The sequence below is a fragment of the Athene cunicularia genome (genome assembly GCF_003259725.1).
Source record: "Athene cunicularia isolate RWA chromosome 6 unlocalized genomic scaffold, athCun1 chr6_part1, whole genome shotgun sequence".
NCBI lineage: Eukaryota > Metazoa > Chordata > Aves > Strigiformes > Strigidae > Athene > Athene cunicularia.
This window is the reverse complement of record NW_020799105.1, coordinates 6,459,587-6,477,876: the sequence shown is the minus strand read 5'-3', so window position 1 is coordinate 6,477,876 and position 18,290 is coordinate 6,459,587. Positions and strand designations below refer to the sequence as shown.

The window sequence follows — 18,290 nt, the reverse complement described above, 5'->3', positions numbered from 1 at the left end:
GGGGCGGGGGGGAGGGGGGGGGGCAGCGGCCGCCAGCGGCGCTTGCAAAGCTTCGGGGAGAATTGAAGCGTAGGAGGGGGGGACCTGCGCTTGTGTTCATCAGCGTCGTCGGCAGTGTCAGGGCTGAGCACCGGGGATAATTAAAAAAATTGTACTGCGTCCTGGGACTTGACGGAGCCTTTGCACCCCTGTGGTGGTTACTAATGCTGTGCTTCTGATGCGGAAATTCATTGTAACAGCTGGAGACAGTTGAGCCAAGCTTACCTGCAGCATCGTGGAGAAGCAGTTTGCTGTTGCACGTTATCCCTCCAGGGCTGGAAGCAGGAGGTGGGGAAAGTAGTTCTGTGTGAGCTGTGGGCAAGACAAAGGAAGGAAGGAAAACCTGCCCAGGGTTTGCAACAGCTGCCTTGAGCAGTCGTTCCGACCTGCGAGGTGTGGTACGAGTGTTTGTAAAGCGATCAGCTGGGGCTGGGCACAGCCGGTGTCTCCACTCCAGCTCGCCTTGGAGGAGATGCTCTGCAGGGCATATATTGTGCGATCTCCTGCTGCAGCACCAGTTCCTTGTTTGACATGGCATTTGTTGAGCATCGTTGCCATTCGCAGCCTAACGACAGTCTCAGAGGGGTATCTTCCCGCCCATCGGAAACAGACTAGATTAATGTCATCCAGGAGCAAAAGCAGACGCAGACAGAAGAGTATGTAAATGTAAGGCTTTTCTATAAAGCCACCATTATAAAATAGGAAAATGTCACTGGTTCTAGCTGGTGTGATTCTGAGACAGATATTTCCAGCTGAATGTCACTTTGCATCATATATATAAAAGCAGTATTACACGCTGAACAGTCTTTAAAATACCAACAGTCCATTGAATAGCTGTTAGTATCTTGGAAGGAGGAAGATCCCTGCCATCCAGAGGTGTCAGCATCAGATATGTACAGCCTCACCCACAGTAGTCATATGTACTTATTTTTTAATTACGCAATTTTGTAGAAGTTCAGCAAGTCTTTCGTAGGTGCTGTCTCTTTGCCATCCCCCTTCTAAGGGGTGTCTAATCTCCTTCCAGTCTTTAATATATTTGTTATCCAGCATTCCTGTGGGCTGTTACAGCTCTGATGAGACAAGCTAAACGATGCAACTAGAGTGGTACAAGAAGTCTGTGGCAGCGTAAGGAACACAGGTTTTCACAACTGCATACCTACCATTCTTCCACTTTCTTCAATTCATCTGGAAGAGACTTAAGTTGTATATTAATATGTACTGAATTCTAGTTATGGGACAGATGTTATCCTAGATCTCTGTGGGCTACTGATGCTTGGGGGACAAACTAGTGTACCGTTGTGACTCAATTTCAATTTATAGAAGCATATGTCATTCTCTTGGTGTTTGTTCTGTTTGGTTTGTGAACTGTGCAGTGGTAGGTTTATTTCTGAGTCAATTTATAAGTAATGAAAAGAGCTGGCTTGATAGCTTTTGAAACTTCAGGAATTTTCCTACTTTTGCAAGGCCATGGCAAAGCACTGGTAACCTCTTACAAAGGTTACAAAGGAGGACCTAATACTAGAAGGTTCTTCTATAGCTCTTGTTCACAGGAGCTGTAAGCAGGCAGTGCTGAAGACACTGAATACTTCTTGAAGGTAAGCGTCCCACCTTGCAAGACTGAGTTGAATGTGAAATGGTAGTTCATGCTCCCTGTACTCTCAGTTGAGATTGCTAATAAAGGTTCAGGTAGTATAATGGTGGGCAAGCAAAGTACTGACAAGACCGCAACCATCTATTGCTGACAGTGAGTGTCAACAAGGGCTAGAGATTTGCAAGCTGCTGTGTGAGCTTGGCTGATTTATCAGTGCAGAGGCTGTTAGCTCTGTCACTGATGACTTAATTGTGTAAGGGAGGCAGTGTGACTTCACTGAGCAGACAGAATGAAGAGAAGGGACAAGGAAAGGACATATGAGTGTGATAGGAGGCAACAGTAAAGCTGAACCTAGGGATGTTCACGTATTTAGTGTAGATTTCTTGTGGTTGAATTATTCAAACCACCTGTGTGTGTCCAGCTCTTTGCTTCAGGCTCCCTGCAGCTGTGCAAATAGGAATGCTTCATCAGCTCCCCTTGTATTTCCAAATCTCTGCTGAGAATGTACCTTTAAACCTTCACTTGTGACATCTGATGCTGTCATTTTTGTTTGACTTATGAATGGTCCTTAATAAAGCTCCTGGGTTTAAACACATTCAGGCTTTTGAAAATCATGAGTGTGGACTTCTTAATATCTGTGAAAGGTATGGTAGAGAACCAAGATAATTTGCCTTACTAGAGGTAACTGTCAAGTGTAGTGCAGTCCTTGCTGTTCCATCAACAAGCTCTCATCTGTAACTCAGAAACATACATTCAGAGGTATATTATGTTTTCATAAGACTTAGGAAGGTTTAAAATCTCACAGACTGAAAATCTTAATGTGCCTAAATGGGCCTTCTGGAAAATCATTCATCCTGGCTAGGCCTGAATGGATTTTGCATTATTTTTTCATCTACAGTGTTTTATGTACAGCAATTGGCAGAGTACAGAATTCTGAAATAAGTGGTTGCAATGGAAAACATCTATTTTCACATTCTTTCTGTGTGATGGGACGTAGAAATACTGCCTTCCAGAGTGGAGGGCAGGGAAAGCAGTTTTCAGACTACATCCTTCAATCTGAAGGAATAATTTTTTTTTCATTAAGAGATTAAAAAAATAAAACCCAGCATTTACTCCATGGTTTGAAACGTCTCAAACAGGTTATACCTGCCCAGTTGCATTTAAAAGCGCTAGGAAATGGAAGCTGGAATGACTACAAACGTACGTATTTGTTTTTTAGTAAGTGGTGTGATGGGATTGCCCTCTATAGCAAGAGGGTTAACCTGCTGATATGATAGATTCTCTACAGTATTACTGTCTTTAGCACAGTCTGTCTTGGTTGTATAGGTACTAAGAATAGACCTTTCCTTACTGGGACTTTGTACTAATAGGTGTCTGACATTATGGAACTGTCTGCACTTCTCTGACCTATTATTTTTGTTTGCCACATGCTCATACATATTTTACAGTATATATATATATATATATATATATATATATATACACACACACACACACAGTATATTTCTTCACAGTCATAATAATTAAACTTTTGTTGGTTGGTTTAATTAAAACTTAGAGCCTGGAAAAAAGTGTTGGGAGACATTTTAGCTAGCTAGCCTGCTGCAGATGAACTGGTTTTACCTCAGGTATCCTTCAGCATGGCTGTAGTAGGAACAGAGTTATCTCCCTCTCTCCTTTTTCCTTCTCTGAAACTTGTCATAATTCAATTTTAATGAAAAGTGGGTTTAGCATACTTAAAATGTTTCTAAGGATGGTGTATAGTAATGCTGCCAGGAGAGACTTCTGAGGGTAAAGTACTACTACAGCCTTCTGGGAGCGTGCATATTTACCATGTAATCTTCATGTGCTTGCAGTGAGAACAGCTAGGTTTTAATATTCAGTGGTTTTGCAATGGTGTCATTGTATTTTTAATGAAAGTGCTATGTCTTTGATTACAGAAGCATGAATACTCTGTATTTAAACTGCTTCCCTAAGGCAGTAAGGGTACATGTTTGCATGGTTTCTCTATCAATCTCTGCCCTATCAATTTTTGATCTGCTTGGCTAAATCCAACCAGATTTGAAAGCAGAAGAGGAGTGTCAAAATATATTCGACTCCTATAACCTTAAAGAAAATTGGTGACAGGACAGAGGAAAGATAACCATATCTGTACATCTAGGGGAAACTGTCACATAGTACTCAGCAGAATACATGTTCTGAAAGATAATGCCCAACTGACCATCCAGAAAACACGTATTGACTGTCTTGTAAGAGCACACATACATTCAAGTCAGCCAAAAAGCTAAGGGATGTAGGAATGTATTGGGTTGTTTGGGATGTGGAAGGAGATGGGTATTTGAGGAAGAAGAAGAAATTACATTATGCAAGTTTGAGGAACATGTAGAGGAACTGGGTTTGTGTGGTAGAAGGATAGAAGGCATAATGGGTAAAAATCCAGACTTCCTTAATTCTGCAGACTGAAAGCATATTATTTAATACAAAAGCAAATGACAGTTATGAGAATTACAGTAGTACACTTCAGAATTTACATGAGCTTGTTAGGGTTATAGGTGGGCTTTTGAAACAAATCTAATTCTTATTTACTGAACTTTTGTTATGGTGTGAAGCAGTCTCAGAATAAACAAACTAGAATTCCTTTTTGATTAAACTAGTTGGGAAGATATTTTAAAAATTACACCTAATGCTCTCCAGCCACTAATAGTTATTCAGTCCATTGGATCAGAATAGAACTAGTCCAGAACAGAGCCACCTGAAATGCATATGTAGCATGGATATTAGTTCCCTGCCATTAACAAACAGACCTACTCCTAATGATCTGCATTGTTTGCTAATTTAGACATCTCTGAAGTTGTCAGTCACAAGACGTTTGTATTCAGAACTGATAATTTTATGTTAATCAAATAATTAGGTGGCCAACCATTTACTACCACAGTATCTCAGAATTTATCAATTAAAAATCTATTTATCTTTGCAAATGACACATTACACAGGTAACATTTACACGTCTGTGGATTAGGAAAGACCCGAGACCACATGTGAAGTCCAAGGCAGAGCCAGGACGTGAAATGAGTTTCCCTAAATTCAGTGTATGTGAAAAAATACTGGATTATCTTCTTACTCAACAGCTTTTTACTGGCCATTTTGCTATCAGAACACATCCGACTAAGAACTCAACAGTTAAGAACAGCTTAAACATATAAATGCAACCCCGCAGCTTTATTTGTTGTGTAAATGGATGGCATCAGCATAATAAGATGAACATACTGGTTTGAAATTGTGGGGGATGCCTCCAGGAACTTCTCCTGTACCAGAAACATAGGGTGGTTGGGTCATCCCTCTAGAGGTTTCTTGTCTAAAGGAAATTACATTATTAATCACTTCAAGACAGTCTTAACCACAGCAGAAGGCTATCAACCAGTCACGGCTTTCAGTTCTCATCTATCCTGAGTTTTCCAGGCTCAGGAATAAAAACTTTGATGATGATGAATAACATCTAAGGAAACACCAATTAGGCATTTTTAGACTAGCAAAGGTGACCTCTGACTCCATTAGAAGATGCTGCTTGTTCAGAGTCATATTTTGCCTGGCCAGTTAATAATTCTTCAGTATCACCGATGCACTGAGATTGCAGGAGTTGGACCTCACCTAAGAGATGACCTCACCTAAGAGATAACCTCACAACCCCAGTAGCAGGCGCAGGTAGCAGGATAACCTGTACAACAGGTAGAGCCGAGATCAGGCCCATCAAGGGAGCAAGAAACAGTAGTTAAAGGAGACTTCAACAAAAAGGAGAAAAAGAAACAGTGTGCAACTCCTTTTGTGAAAAAGGACGTGTCAGAGAGAAGAAATTAGGAACAATTAAATAAATACATTTCACAGGGATCCAGAGATAGACAAACAGTATTAAGCATGCTCAGACTTTGTTTACCAAGGCATCCGTCTCCAGCTTCTGACTGTTCTCCAGGTCCTCCACAGAGAAGAAGCAATCCTGCTGCCCCGTGCACAACAAGAGTTCACTGTCATGTTTCTAATTTCCTCTGGTTTAGGGGAGAACTGGTGACACCTTCTCGCTCAACTCCTGCAGAAGCCAGCACCATGCTGCTGGAGCAAGTCCTAGACCTCAGAGTGTGCTCAGTGCAGGCAGCTCCCTCAGGTGGTATTCCCTTCAAAATCACGCTGTGTGAAGAGCCCTCCTTTCACTGGCTAGTGACAGGCAGAAAAGGGGAACTCTCCCACGTGTCTAGTCCCTCCCACCAAACCACGGCTTAGCTAGCACCTGCAGCCTCTTAGTGCTGCAAAGAGGAACACCAGTGCCTCCACAGCCCCACACTGCACTCTGGTTTGAGGGGCTGCTGATGCGCATAGCTATCCCAGAGCACGTGGGAGGTCAGCAGCTGGCACCTTCAGCTTACTAGGCAAGTAATAACAGCCGGCTTCTTACTCCTGGAACCAAAGTAAACAGCTCTGGAGCAGTGAACTGCATCAAACACTTCCTTCAGCCCCTGAGAACCCACCAACATTGCTGGGAGCACACCAGACCCCGGGGCAAGGAGCAATCAGTGTGACTAGCTGCGGCTGGCATGGCAGAGCCACCATTAAAGAGGAGCCCATGTGCAAGGGGGAGGGTCACTACCCTCTTTCCTTAAATGAGTGATTCTTTAAGGCAGGAGAGGCAACTTCAGGAGCTGTGCTCTAGAAGGATAGATGAATAAAAGGCTAAAATGAAGTGCTAGCAAATATGGTTTGGTTTATGGCTCATTTTGTGGACTGATGAAGGAGGGGGTCTGTGAGGCACTGGTATGGAGGAGGTAGTGGCTCTGTGGTGTGGGCTTGGGTTTCATCTTTTTGCTTTGTAGGAAAGTGAGATAAAGCTGAGTCTCAAATCCTGTGGTAATGGTACAGAGATTCTGGAGAGAGGCATTGGGGCTGGAGCATTGCTGGATTAACTGGCCTGAAGGCAGTGTGAAGAAATAGGCTCAGACTAAAGGGTAAAGCATGGGAGAAAAGTGAACAAGGATGGAATTGGGTGTCCCTTTCAACTGTGTGCAGCTCTGTGGAGGTGAATGAAGCAGGGGGTTACATTTGCCTCTTGGTAACTAGTCAATCTAGCACTGTTCTGCTTAGTGCTGGGATGTGTGGCAGCAAGCTGCATTGTCAGCTGTGCATTGTAATTACTTTGTCTCTTTTGTCCTGGTTCAGTGGCCATGTGCACATACAGGGAGAGTATAGGAAGTGATATTTGTGGGATTCCTCCAGAGACAGGTTCAGATTCCTGCTCTTATTTTGTGGTATGCCCCATGAAGAGGGACCCTGGATGTTCAAAGGTGTAATCATGTCATCTCTGTAAAGATGCCCCTCTCTTTCCACAGAGGACTCATGGTGTGTGCTGAAGTAAGTGCTTTTCTTGCCTTTCCCTCCCTGCCTGAAGGCTCTGGCAGGAAATCATTCTCCTTAGGAAATGCCCTGAAAAGTTTGCAGGCAGCCCCTAGTTTATTAAGCATAGGCAATGTGAACTTGAAATAATGAGCCATGGCCTTACCTCCTGGGGAGGGAAAGGGTTCTTGATAAAGAGCGGTTATTCAGCTCAAAGTGTAGCTGGACTGCTGGGGAGAGAACTTATGGGGAGGGAATTAAGTATTAAAAAATGAAAAAGCTATAGGCTCTCTAATTACTTGTAAAACACCCACTGAAGGAGTACAGGGTGAAACTGGTAGGGTTGTGAAGTGGAAGACTGTAAGTGCTAGCACCTCTTGCCTCAGAGGACAGTCACCTGTTATTTTTAGTGCCTACATAAATGTATTCCTTTTCATTGCAGGGTTACGACCAAAATTACTTTTTTTCTTTGCTGGCTTTCCCTTTACATTCATGGTAGCTGATAGGCAAGCACAGCAGCATAAACAGATTAATTTGTTTTCTCCAGCTCCCTGCATCATGGGCAGAGGTAGTTTGAGGCAGCAATAAAGGCACTTGCACACTGTGGTGAGTAGGGGAAGTGCCTTGATGAGGCAGCAGTATGAGATGTCTGGTGAGCTGGAAGGAAAGGGATCTATGCCTAGATTCTGCCTAGGCCTGCATGTGTTTAAGTTATTTAAAACTAATTGTGGGGAGGGGAAGCTGCTGCTGACAGTGTGTTCTAAGTGTGTTCTTTCCACAAAGATTTTTGGTGTGTCCTTTGTGCCCAAAAGGCAGTAAATTGAGATACTAGCTCTTTGCTGCATCTGAAAGAAGTTGCTTGTAATATCCTTCCTCTTAAATGCAGGTGTTAAGAATTTTTTTATGCTTCAGTAAGATGGTCATCCTGTGAACTGGCATTGAAATTTAGAGAAAACCTATGGTACAAGGAAGTGGTATGTGTGGATTCTAAAATGAGGATTACAAGAGACTTTTTCTGATAACAGAGGGAATATGAGGTATTCATGGAATCTGCCTTCTGTGACCCGATTTGATTCACTAAAATCTGGACATCCTGCAAGGAATAAAAAAAAAAATCTGAAAACTTCATGCCATTTGAGTGAGTAACTATTCTTATAAAAAGGTCTCCCCTTGTCAGTGAAGTGTAGGAACGTAAGGCTGGGTGCACCAGCAGAAGGGAAGAGCAGTGTGGGTGTAGGAAGAAGGGAGTAAGACTTCCTCTTCTGAGAACAGTGAGCTGTAGCTCAGTGTAGTTGTTCATGGGATTACAGAGCTTTGCTAGCCATGGTGATTCCTTCAGCAGTGCTTGTCAGGTAGACAGTTCTAACCAACCAGATAGAGATGATGTACAACTTTCACGAGATCTACCAAGGCTCAGTGGGAGTAAAGAGCTGGTGCTTGAGTTTACTAGATAGATTTGTTGCCCACTCTGTGTAATAAGTGGGTGTGCTTTAAAGCAACACACCAAATGGCTATGAGCTAAGTGCTGATCTGTCCTTTGAATAGTATGCAGTGGATCCAGTTGGGAACTATCAGAGGATGGTGCAGATAAAGAGACCTGAGAATTAAAATACAGTCTTTGCTGGGAGCATGTTTGTGTACTTGGGTTGCCTATCCATATGGTCTTTAACTCTGATTTTGCAGTAACAAAGGACACAGCAGGTTGAATTTGAGGCTCTGACCTGCTGGTTACAGAGCTTACTCATGATCAGCAAGAAGAAGAGATAAGAATACATTTAACTCCCCCACCCCCCTGCCATGAGAAAGAATAAAAATATTTAATCTCTCTTGGTAATGAAGCTGGTCTGAACTTCCTGTCTACTGGTATAGATTAGCATAAATCTATAATGGATTTGCCCTCCAGCTTCTGTGTGTCCATTTCAGTATTTAACAAATAAATCAAGCATATGAGTATTACTTGAGGGACTAGTGTTCAGTTCGTGGAGCTTGTAGCTCTCTAATCTTGTCTCAAGAATACTGAGTATTACCTTGTTGTTTCGTACCTTTTGTGTTTATATTCATTGGCTGGGAGAAAACTGTTCTTAAAATATGACTTGCAGCAAGCTTTGTGAATCTACTTCATCCTCCTATTTCTAGGAGGGAGAGGAGATCACTGTTAGTGAATAAAAAGTTGGGAGCATGATGAAGGCAGATTGGACTGGTTGTGCTCTAATGTATTGCACTCTGTCATAGAGAACCTAACTCATACTGCTGCATGCGTTTGGGTTTTTTACTGTAGCAAAGTGCCTGAGTATTGAGAAATAAAGAGCCAGTAGTTAGGGTGCTAAATGAATGGTATCTTAAGTCTGTGATAGGACAAGGAATATTTTGCAATAGTTTTTCTTACGTGTTCTGTATGCATTTTTATTCATGCTGTACAGATTCAGCCGTGCTTCAGATATACTGGGAGCAGTAAAACTAGAGATGGGAACAGCTAATTGTAATTATTAGTCACTAATACTATAATATCTAAAAGCATTACTATCTGCTGTCAGTTCTACCACGTGTATGCCTCTGTCCTTAGCTTCAGCTTACTTGGTCAGTAGATGGATCCTGTCTGTCTTCATTTGGATAGTTTGTCTACATAAGCATCCTTTTTGGTTTGGAACAATGGCATGCTGTTGAAGCAGCTCTCCTTATCTTTCCTACCTACTGTGCTTTGGTAGCATAGTCTTGGACTACTTCTGAATGAAAATGTGCTCCATGTGCAGTATGCTTCTGTGGTCAATACAAATAAAATCACTGAAATAAGTGTTGTGTAGATGTTGGGTCTGTGGTACCAGCTGTTTCCTACTTATTCTACCCTACACCCATTGTGCTGTAGTATAGACCTGTGCTTTGTAATGTAGACCTAGCAAAATTCCCCAGTTCTGCACAGAAGATGCAGGCTACCTCCTCTGAATGCTGACAGTCCTCAGTGGCTTCCCACAATTCATTGTGTTTTTTAGGCTAAAGTATTTTGCTTTTACTACATGGTAAATCAGTAGGTTGATCTGTAGCAGCAGAAAGAATCAAGCCATCACCCTTCCATCTTGTCACATACCTGTGATACAATACTAGTGGTTTGATAACACTAGCATGGCATCATGTATTTGTAGGGCATTCTTGTGCACAGCTGGTGGTAGATTACCTGCAGAATTTAAAATTTATTCATTGACAGGTGCCAAAACCCCCACATATTCCCACAACCTGTGGTAGTAATTCAAATCCTTTTGAAATACAGGAATAAACTCTTTAAATGACTGTCCTGTGGAGTTGAGACCTGCTAGTGGCCTTGCTGTTTGTGCATCTTCTGCTAGAGTGTATAGTTCTTGTCAGAGTCCTTCAGCCTGGCTCAAATTCTTTGGCCGTATCTGTGCTCTGTAGCTAAAATGTGCTTTTCAGTCATTCCCTTGCTGTTCAGATCTTCCTTCATCCATCTCTTTGCTCTTTCTGCTCAAAAGGCTGTCTCTGTGGTTGGTATGGTGGTTTTTTGGTTGGTTGTTTTTGATTTTTCTTTTTAAACAGAATGTGTCTTGCCTATGGCTGAATATCTATAACCAGAGTTTCTGCCCTTCAGGTAAGGACTTAGAGGTATTTTACCCTGTATATATAGCCAGTTTCCAATAGCAGTCATTCCTAGTCTGTGAATGAAATTACCCTAGTTATGCTGGATTTCAGATTTACAAAGTGGCTTTCAGTAATGCAGTTGTTTTTGCAGGAACTTAATAATATCAAGTAAATATTTGTACAAATATATTGTTCCTTCAGATTGTCAGAATCTTTTCTTGGCTGGCCTGCTTGTTTTGGTATGTGCAGTCTAGTATCCCAACCGTTGCAGAAAATACAGGTTACTAGACAAACATCTAAAGCTAATTGTGTCTCTGCTTTTCCTTTGGTTGAACAGTAAGGTTACAGAACTGCTTCCAGTGTGTGGCTTCTCTTGGGAAACAGAGGTTTTCACACCCATTTATTTTTCCTTTCATTTTCTTCAGCAATATCTGATGGTGGCTATGAAAAATTATTTTCCAGAGCAAAATATCCTTTTTATATTTTTATTTTGGCCAAAAGAAAAATCAAGGAAAGGAAGTAGAACACATCACATAATCTTAGTCTATAAAATGTTCTGAATAAATGGGTGTGGCTTTATTGAATAGAAGTAATGGAGCACAACCTGCTCTTACGGTAGTGTTTCTGAATGTTGTAAGTGTCCTTCAGGTCACAAAATGTGAGCAGGCATGTGGTTGTGTAACACCCTTTGTTTCTGAACAGATTGCTACTCTGTTTGGCTTGAGGGAGCTAAAAGCCCTTGCCACTTTATTGTAACTGATATCCTAGTTGCCTGAACACATCTCACCACCAACCACTTCAAATATTATGCCTTTAATTTCTTTCCTTATTGACTGTCAAATGCTAAATTCTCAGATTGCATTGAGGAAGTGTCTTGGTTTCATTTGTGCTTGCTGGCTGTGGTATTTTAGCAGTCAAATCTGAACACAAATACAGATGTGTAATGGACACAGAAAACAAATCTAAACCAAGTAGATTATTTCCTGCAATTTGGTGAAGACAAATATAGTATCTCTAAGGCATACGAGTCTTGTGTTTTCAGTGCATCCATTTTTGAGGCAAAGTTTGAATTGAATAAAACAAATGAGTATTTTTTTATTGTATGTGAAACCACTTCCCTTTGTGGCTAGTACTTTAAAAAAGGCTGTATCAGAGACAATATGTAGTGCTGCTATGTCATTAGACTGAAGAAGCACTAGATCAAAGTGCCTTCACTGTAGGACAGTTTGTCAGCCAGAATCAATTATAATTACTATATTGATTTAAGCTAACTGCTTATCAAATTTCAAAAGATTACAACTTTAATTCATATTGAATTGGATGGACTTGATTGATTTCCAAATCCCAGATTTAAGTAGGTACTCGTTGATTGCTCAAATCTGTAGTGGTGTTCAGAGAGCAGAAGAGATTGTATAATGTTGCCAGACAGGATTGAGCTCAGGAAGGAGAGGTGGTATGGATAGGGAAGGGAAGGAGTTGTCCATGTTATGTGTATGCTTAGGGTAGAAAATAGGTATGTTGAGAAAACAGGAATGTGTATATTGCTTGGAGGCAGGTCTGAGTTGCAGAGGAACTCGTGTGTGTGTGGTGCTCTGTTAATGGGGCAGGAAGAGAAATTGAGAAAGAGTAGCTTTAGGCAAGGCTGAGTTGGGATGGGGATAGGGATTATTATCTCTTTAAGGAATGGCAGCATGGCTTCATCTGGTTTAGTCCATCCACTCCTTATTACATTTAGTAATGGTACATTTACCATTAGAAATATGGCAACCAACTGTGGGGTTCTGGATGAGGAGCTTATTTAGTCTAGCCCAGGCATTTGCTCAAGGATGTTGATTGTCACCCCATTGCCTTTGCTCGTATTCCTCCTCCCATCTTCATCTAGATATGAGAACTTCCATACTAGTGTCACTTCCAGTCACAGGAGTATTTCCAGGGTCTTTGATTCTGATACTTGCCTTCTAATGATTTATCCCAAAAAACAGGCTTGTCTCATTACTAGTGCTGCCTGTGGGGCAGCAAAGATATGGGTCTGCCTGGTCGATTGTCATCTTACTGTGCTCTGACTGCCTATTTTCCTGCTTCTCAGTGGGTATGTCCTGTAGTTGGCATTTCAGTACTGCTGTGCTGTGCAAATGAATTGTAAACATTTTTCCAATGAGAGCTTGAATCCTTTCTACATTGATTCCTGTTTAGAACTTAAGCATATGGCTGAATCAATAATCAATTAATGAAAATGTGAAGAGCAAAACCAAACTGTGTGGTGTTACTGAAAAGGCATTACTTGTTCAGAACTCTAGAGCATGTAAAGTATCTGCTGAGTTGTTTTGAGTCCAATTTATTGACTTGTTTTCTTCTTTATGCTCTGCTGATTCCATAATTCTGTTAAATAGATGAGCACTAAGAATATATATCCACTATTAAGAATCAAGGGCTTGATGTACTGGATCAGATTATTAAAGCAGATATTTTGATACTAACAGTATCAGATACCTGCTGCTTTAAAGTGAAAGTTTTCTTCTGACCTCTATGCAATTATTGTATTCTGTGACGCATGCAATATATACATAATGCTGTTAATAGCCATAAATAATTCCTCCTTCTAAATTTCTATCTGATCCATGTTGTTGACTTATGGATGAGGTTGCTGAGTATCTCTGTAATGAAATTACCTGTCATGACTAGAAACTCTGAGGAAATAGAAAGCTAAGACAGCATGAAGAATTAACAACCATAGCAATCAACTAAGAGATGGTGCTGTTTAAAATAAAAATATGAAGATATACATTCTCTAGCAGCTGATCATATAGGACTTAACTCTTTGCTATATTAAATAATTACTAGGTAGAGCTGTACAAATAACACCAACAGGTGTGATAGGGGAAATAGGCGGTAACATACTTTGGGTTATTCCAAAGCTAGATGTTTGATGTCTTTTCTGAGGTTGGTGTCAATATAGATGCTAAAATAAAGGTAGTAGATTTCCAGTTAAATAAACCTAATTTCTTTTTAGGAAGAGGGGTGAAGTAGGAGGGCATTTATCTAACTATATTCAAGACAACTTGCTGGTTGCATGCTTAATCTGGAGAGTGATGAGGTGCTCAGTGTGGAGATGACTGAGGTGTTTAATGAAGTATGGGTTTTGCTACTATTAGACTAACTGGTTAAGTTGATAGCCAAGATGTTACCGAAGGAACATTGTAGTTCCATTTGGAAAAGCAGATTCTTGGTATACTTGTTCTTGTAATAACATATGTTGTAACGTGAATGTGGAAAAGGATCTGGAACAGACTAAACCAGATTAGAGTTCAGTCCTTGTAAAATGTGGCCTGGGACAACGCAGAGATAGTTCCATCAACTAAATCCTTATGGGCCTCTGCAATAGAGATTCAAATGTGAAAAGTCTATTTTCTTACTCCATGTGTATGACATAGGATCCTCCATTTCTTGGCAGTGAAGTGGGGCAGGGAGAGGAAACAAATTGTTCTAGTATTTTTTGGAATCGTCTGCTAGAGGGCACTGTGTTGCCAAAAAGGGATACATTAAGGCATAAGGATCTTTGCTGCATGGTGAAAAGCGTTTCCTTATATGTTTTGCTGGAATGAAATTGCTGCTCTGAGAGCTCAGACTATGGTGAGTTAAGCTTAGAGAGTAAGTCTGGATGCATCAAAACCTTATTTTAAGTGAATTATATATTAAGATTATTTTTATTGTTTGGCTATGTAAAAATAATCAGAATTGAGGAGAGCTGAGTGACAAGCAAATCTGAAGTTTGCTGGTAAACTTCACTAATGTAGAACTAATGCTATGAGCTCAGGTTAAACTCAGCAAGGTATTTTAGCCAAAAATAAGGGAAGTGTAATTCTGAAAAAGCTATGATACGTCACCAGCACTTCTTATAATATTTCAACTGTTAAATTCAATTTTACAGTGAAACTGAAAACAAAAATAATTTTTTACAGCAGGAAATAGTTATAGGTTGAAACAATTTATTTTGAGTGAGGCGTAAGGCAAAACCTGTTATTCGCAGTTTTGTTGGGAAGCAGAGCTTACCTTAGCAGTTCAGAGAAATGGAAAAAAAAAAAATCCCTCTGTGTTCAGACTGGGCTTTCACTGAGTCTGAAATTTAAGACTAATAAAGCAATGCCATCTTCTGCCTGTAAAACTGGGAAGTTGTCAAGAGGCCAGACTGAGTGCCTACTAGATGACTACAGGAGAGGTGAGCAGATTTTTAAGCCAGGGTTGGCGGGGAAGTATATGGCACTATACAAGTGGAGATTGCTGTCACTGATACTTCTCGGTAATGGATGATGTGGTACTATTCAGATCTGCCTTCCGCTGACAGAAATGTTTAGCGTGTAAAAGTGCTGGGTTTACATTTGTTTATGAAGAACACATTGGCCTGACTGCCAGGTCATGGGGAAGGTCAAAGTAGATTTTATTACTATTTTTTTAATTCCCCCAACTACCACCTCCGCTTTAAATATTTTTTGGCATATGTTGTCAGTTCCATCACTGTGGTGAGGCACCGGAGGCAGAAACCAAAGTTAGGTGGTAGTGTCAAGGCCACATATTTTAATTGTCTAAACCCCAAAGAAGCAAAACTAGACAGCACTTTGAGAGGCGGAGAGTTGCCCTTTGTTGTGACAGCCTGAATTAGCTGTAGTGTATCAGGGATAACCTTAATAAGAAGCTTGCCTGGTTTTTAGCTGCAACAGTTTATGGCATGAATAGGAGACATCAGGGATGTGGATTTTGGTACTGGCCTGTAAACTGTAACTCTGTTTCAGGTGGATGATTATAAATTGTGCTTTAAGTTATCTGAATGTAGAAGATAGGAAGGAATAGGATCATGTTAGCACTAATGAAGGAAAATGACATGAGATATTTAATAATTGTTATTATAAGATACTTCATAAATCCAAATGAAGTAGAAGTGGAAAAGACCTATGAAGTCATCAAACCTATCCATTCTAGAGGAATGGCTTGCTGCCTGCAGTATATAATAATTATCTGCTACTTCACAGTAGCTTTAAATGCACTAAGCTTCAGTACTCTTACTGTAGGCATGTGTGAAGAGGAAGGAAAGGACAATAGACTTTTCTGAAGCTTTTCCTGAGATTTACATGTTGGTTTTTTTTTCCCTCTGTCTTGTCTCTTTTATTTTTACTGTGGTTTTCTGCTTCAGTGTCAGAAAGCCTTGAACAGTGAGGTGACTCTAATCATTCTTGGGTAGCTGTGTTATCTATATGTGACTATTCTCTTTCTGAATTTTTCTCAGCTTTGAATCTTTTTTTTTTTTTTTTTTCCCCTGTGGCAGCTGGTTTCACTGACTAATTGCCCAGTAGGGATAAGTGTGTGGAGTGAGAATATTTTCTTATAGTCTCCCCTTCCTACTTTTCTGTTCCCCCTCACCACACTTACACATCCTCACTGGGTAAATAACCCTTTAGGAGAGAGCAATATCCTTATTTCCATGTAGAGCTAGAAGATAGTAATGACTTGCCACAAAGAAAGGTAGTATGAGCAGTGGAGGTATTGTGTCACTTAGAAGGTTGCTAGAATGAGCAGTACCAAAAGGTTGATGTTTGTCTTGTGTTTGACTATCATCAACTTGAATATACACCCTGAGAAACAAGTACCTGGTCGAAGAGGAGCATGCATGTAATGGTCTGTCCATGTCTGAGAAAAAAGTATGGAACTGTTATTTCACCTCTGTGTATGTGCTTATCCTTATTTATTTGTTTCATTTACTCTGTAATTGCTTTTTCAGCCCGATCAAAAAGTTTGGTGATGGGTGAACAGATTGGGCCTCCCTCCAGATCTACTTCTCCAAACCCTCAAGAACGTGTGCTGAAGTGTGGCTGGCTGAAGAAACAAAGGAGCATTATGAAGAACTGGCAGCAGCGGTGGTTTGTGCTGCGTGGGGACCAGCTCTTCTATTATAAGGATGAAGAGGAAACTAAACCTCAGGTATGACTAGAGAATTGTAGGGCATATTGGTTGTGACTTTTATGTGGATCACAGTCACTGATGTGACAGCTTATTTCAGTTGCTCTCTATCCCAGCCAAAGCCATACACACTTAAGGAGGTTCAAAGGCAAGAGACATTGCAAGAAGACTTAGCTACTACCTAGGCAAGTAGTAGAGCTTGGGAGAGTGTTGGAAGGTGTTCAGATACTCCAGATTGTAGTATGGTCATCTATGAGACTGGAGTTTGGCAGGAAGAGCTATAGAGTTCCTGATTACTGAGGCAGGAATGAAAAACCTTATTTAGTCAGCCGGGACTCACTATTTCCCAAATAATCCATTATTAAGCATAGAGGTGAGGGCTAGCTTGTGTGGGTAAGGTATGTAGGTTTTGTTACATGCCAGTATGCAGGATTTGAGGATGGGCTGTAATACGTGTTTTAGTGTGTTTTATATACTCCTGGGAACTACTGATTTTCTATGCAAATTTTGCAGAGAAAGAATTTATACAAAACTTTGTGCTGTCTGCGTCTGGAAGGAGGAGTGTGTTTGACAGCAAAAACTAATTTAGCAGAGTGGTGTACAATGTGACCTTCTACAGTGCAGAAAAAATTGTCTGAAGTTTGCCTTTTTCAAAACTTAGACTTCATGGAGCATGAAGGAAAGAGAACACTTCGGGTAGAAATCACTGATTAAGTCCTGCTGTGCAGTGAGTATTGGACAGTGTCATAGAGCCATCCCAAAGTAGACAGTGAAAGAAGAGGAAAGGGATAGGATCAGGATGTTTAGAAGCTAGCAGAGACAGAAGAGGTCAGCAAGTGGTTAGACAATATAATAACAACCAGTAAATGATAATTGAATAAACTGAACCACAGTAGGGCTACTTAAAATTGTAAGTTGAAATCAGCTGTATTGGTTTGTCCGTGGGACAGCAAGTATCTGCAAGACAGCTTTCCAAAGCACATTTATTCTTGCAAAAGACTTAGGAGATTCTAATTAACTTTGTGCCAAGTAGTGGTAGGGCAGTTTGATAGTGTTAAAGGATGTGACAGTCATCATGCAACATTCCCATGGGCACACAACTTGTTTAACTTGCAACTTTTTGGGAGTGAATATTTTAAACATTTTTGTAATAAAGTGAATACTGCACAAGTATGTTTCTCTTAAGCCAAGTATTAATTAATGGAATTTTTGACTAACTTCTTGCCGCTTCACATGCTTTTTTGGGTGTGTTGCTGGTCTAGCACCAATTTCTTACAATTAAATGTGGTTCTCTAAAACAAGTTATAAACAGAGGACAGTGCTTCTGCACCTAGGGGAAATGCAGACCTGAGGACTTTGTAATTGTCAGTCTGGACTCAGCACTAACTTCAGGGTGACTTTCTGCTTCTTTGACCCTTCTATATCTACAGCACTTGATGGAGGGCACATGTTGCACTACAGGATGGGATATAGCTTACAGCTAAGATGAAGAATTTCTCATTCAAGTTCTTCAATAGCCTGTAAAATATTCTTGCAGTATTTGAGCTAAGGGCTTTCCTAACTGCTGTAGGATATTATGCAGCATATTTAATGTAGCTGTTGTTTTGACTATCAGGCCTCTAACCAGAGTCATTGAACAGAGGGAACATAATTGAATAAGCCAGACAGTGTCACTGTACTGCTGCCTCCTGATGAGTCAGTACAGGCATTACAGAGTGGCAGACAGTTTGTGCAATATCACCATCCA

General features: G+C 40.7%; 1 protein-coding gene across 2 annotated transcripts in view; it reads left to right on the top strand.

The window, feature by feature from the left end:
* The window catches only part of ARHGAP22 (Rho GTPase activating protein 22), a 152,648-nt gene that overhangs the window by 380 nt on the left and 133,978 nt on the right, over nt 1-18,290 (top strand). For both annotated transcript variants that reach the window (XM_026850952.1, XM_026850951.1), the window contains exon 2: nt 16,365-16,564. In XM_026850952.1, coding sequence (XP_026706753.1) covers nt 16,365-16,564 — 200 coding nt within the window. The remainder of the gene's footprint in view (nt 1-16,364; nt 16,565-18,290) is intronic.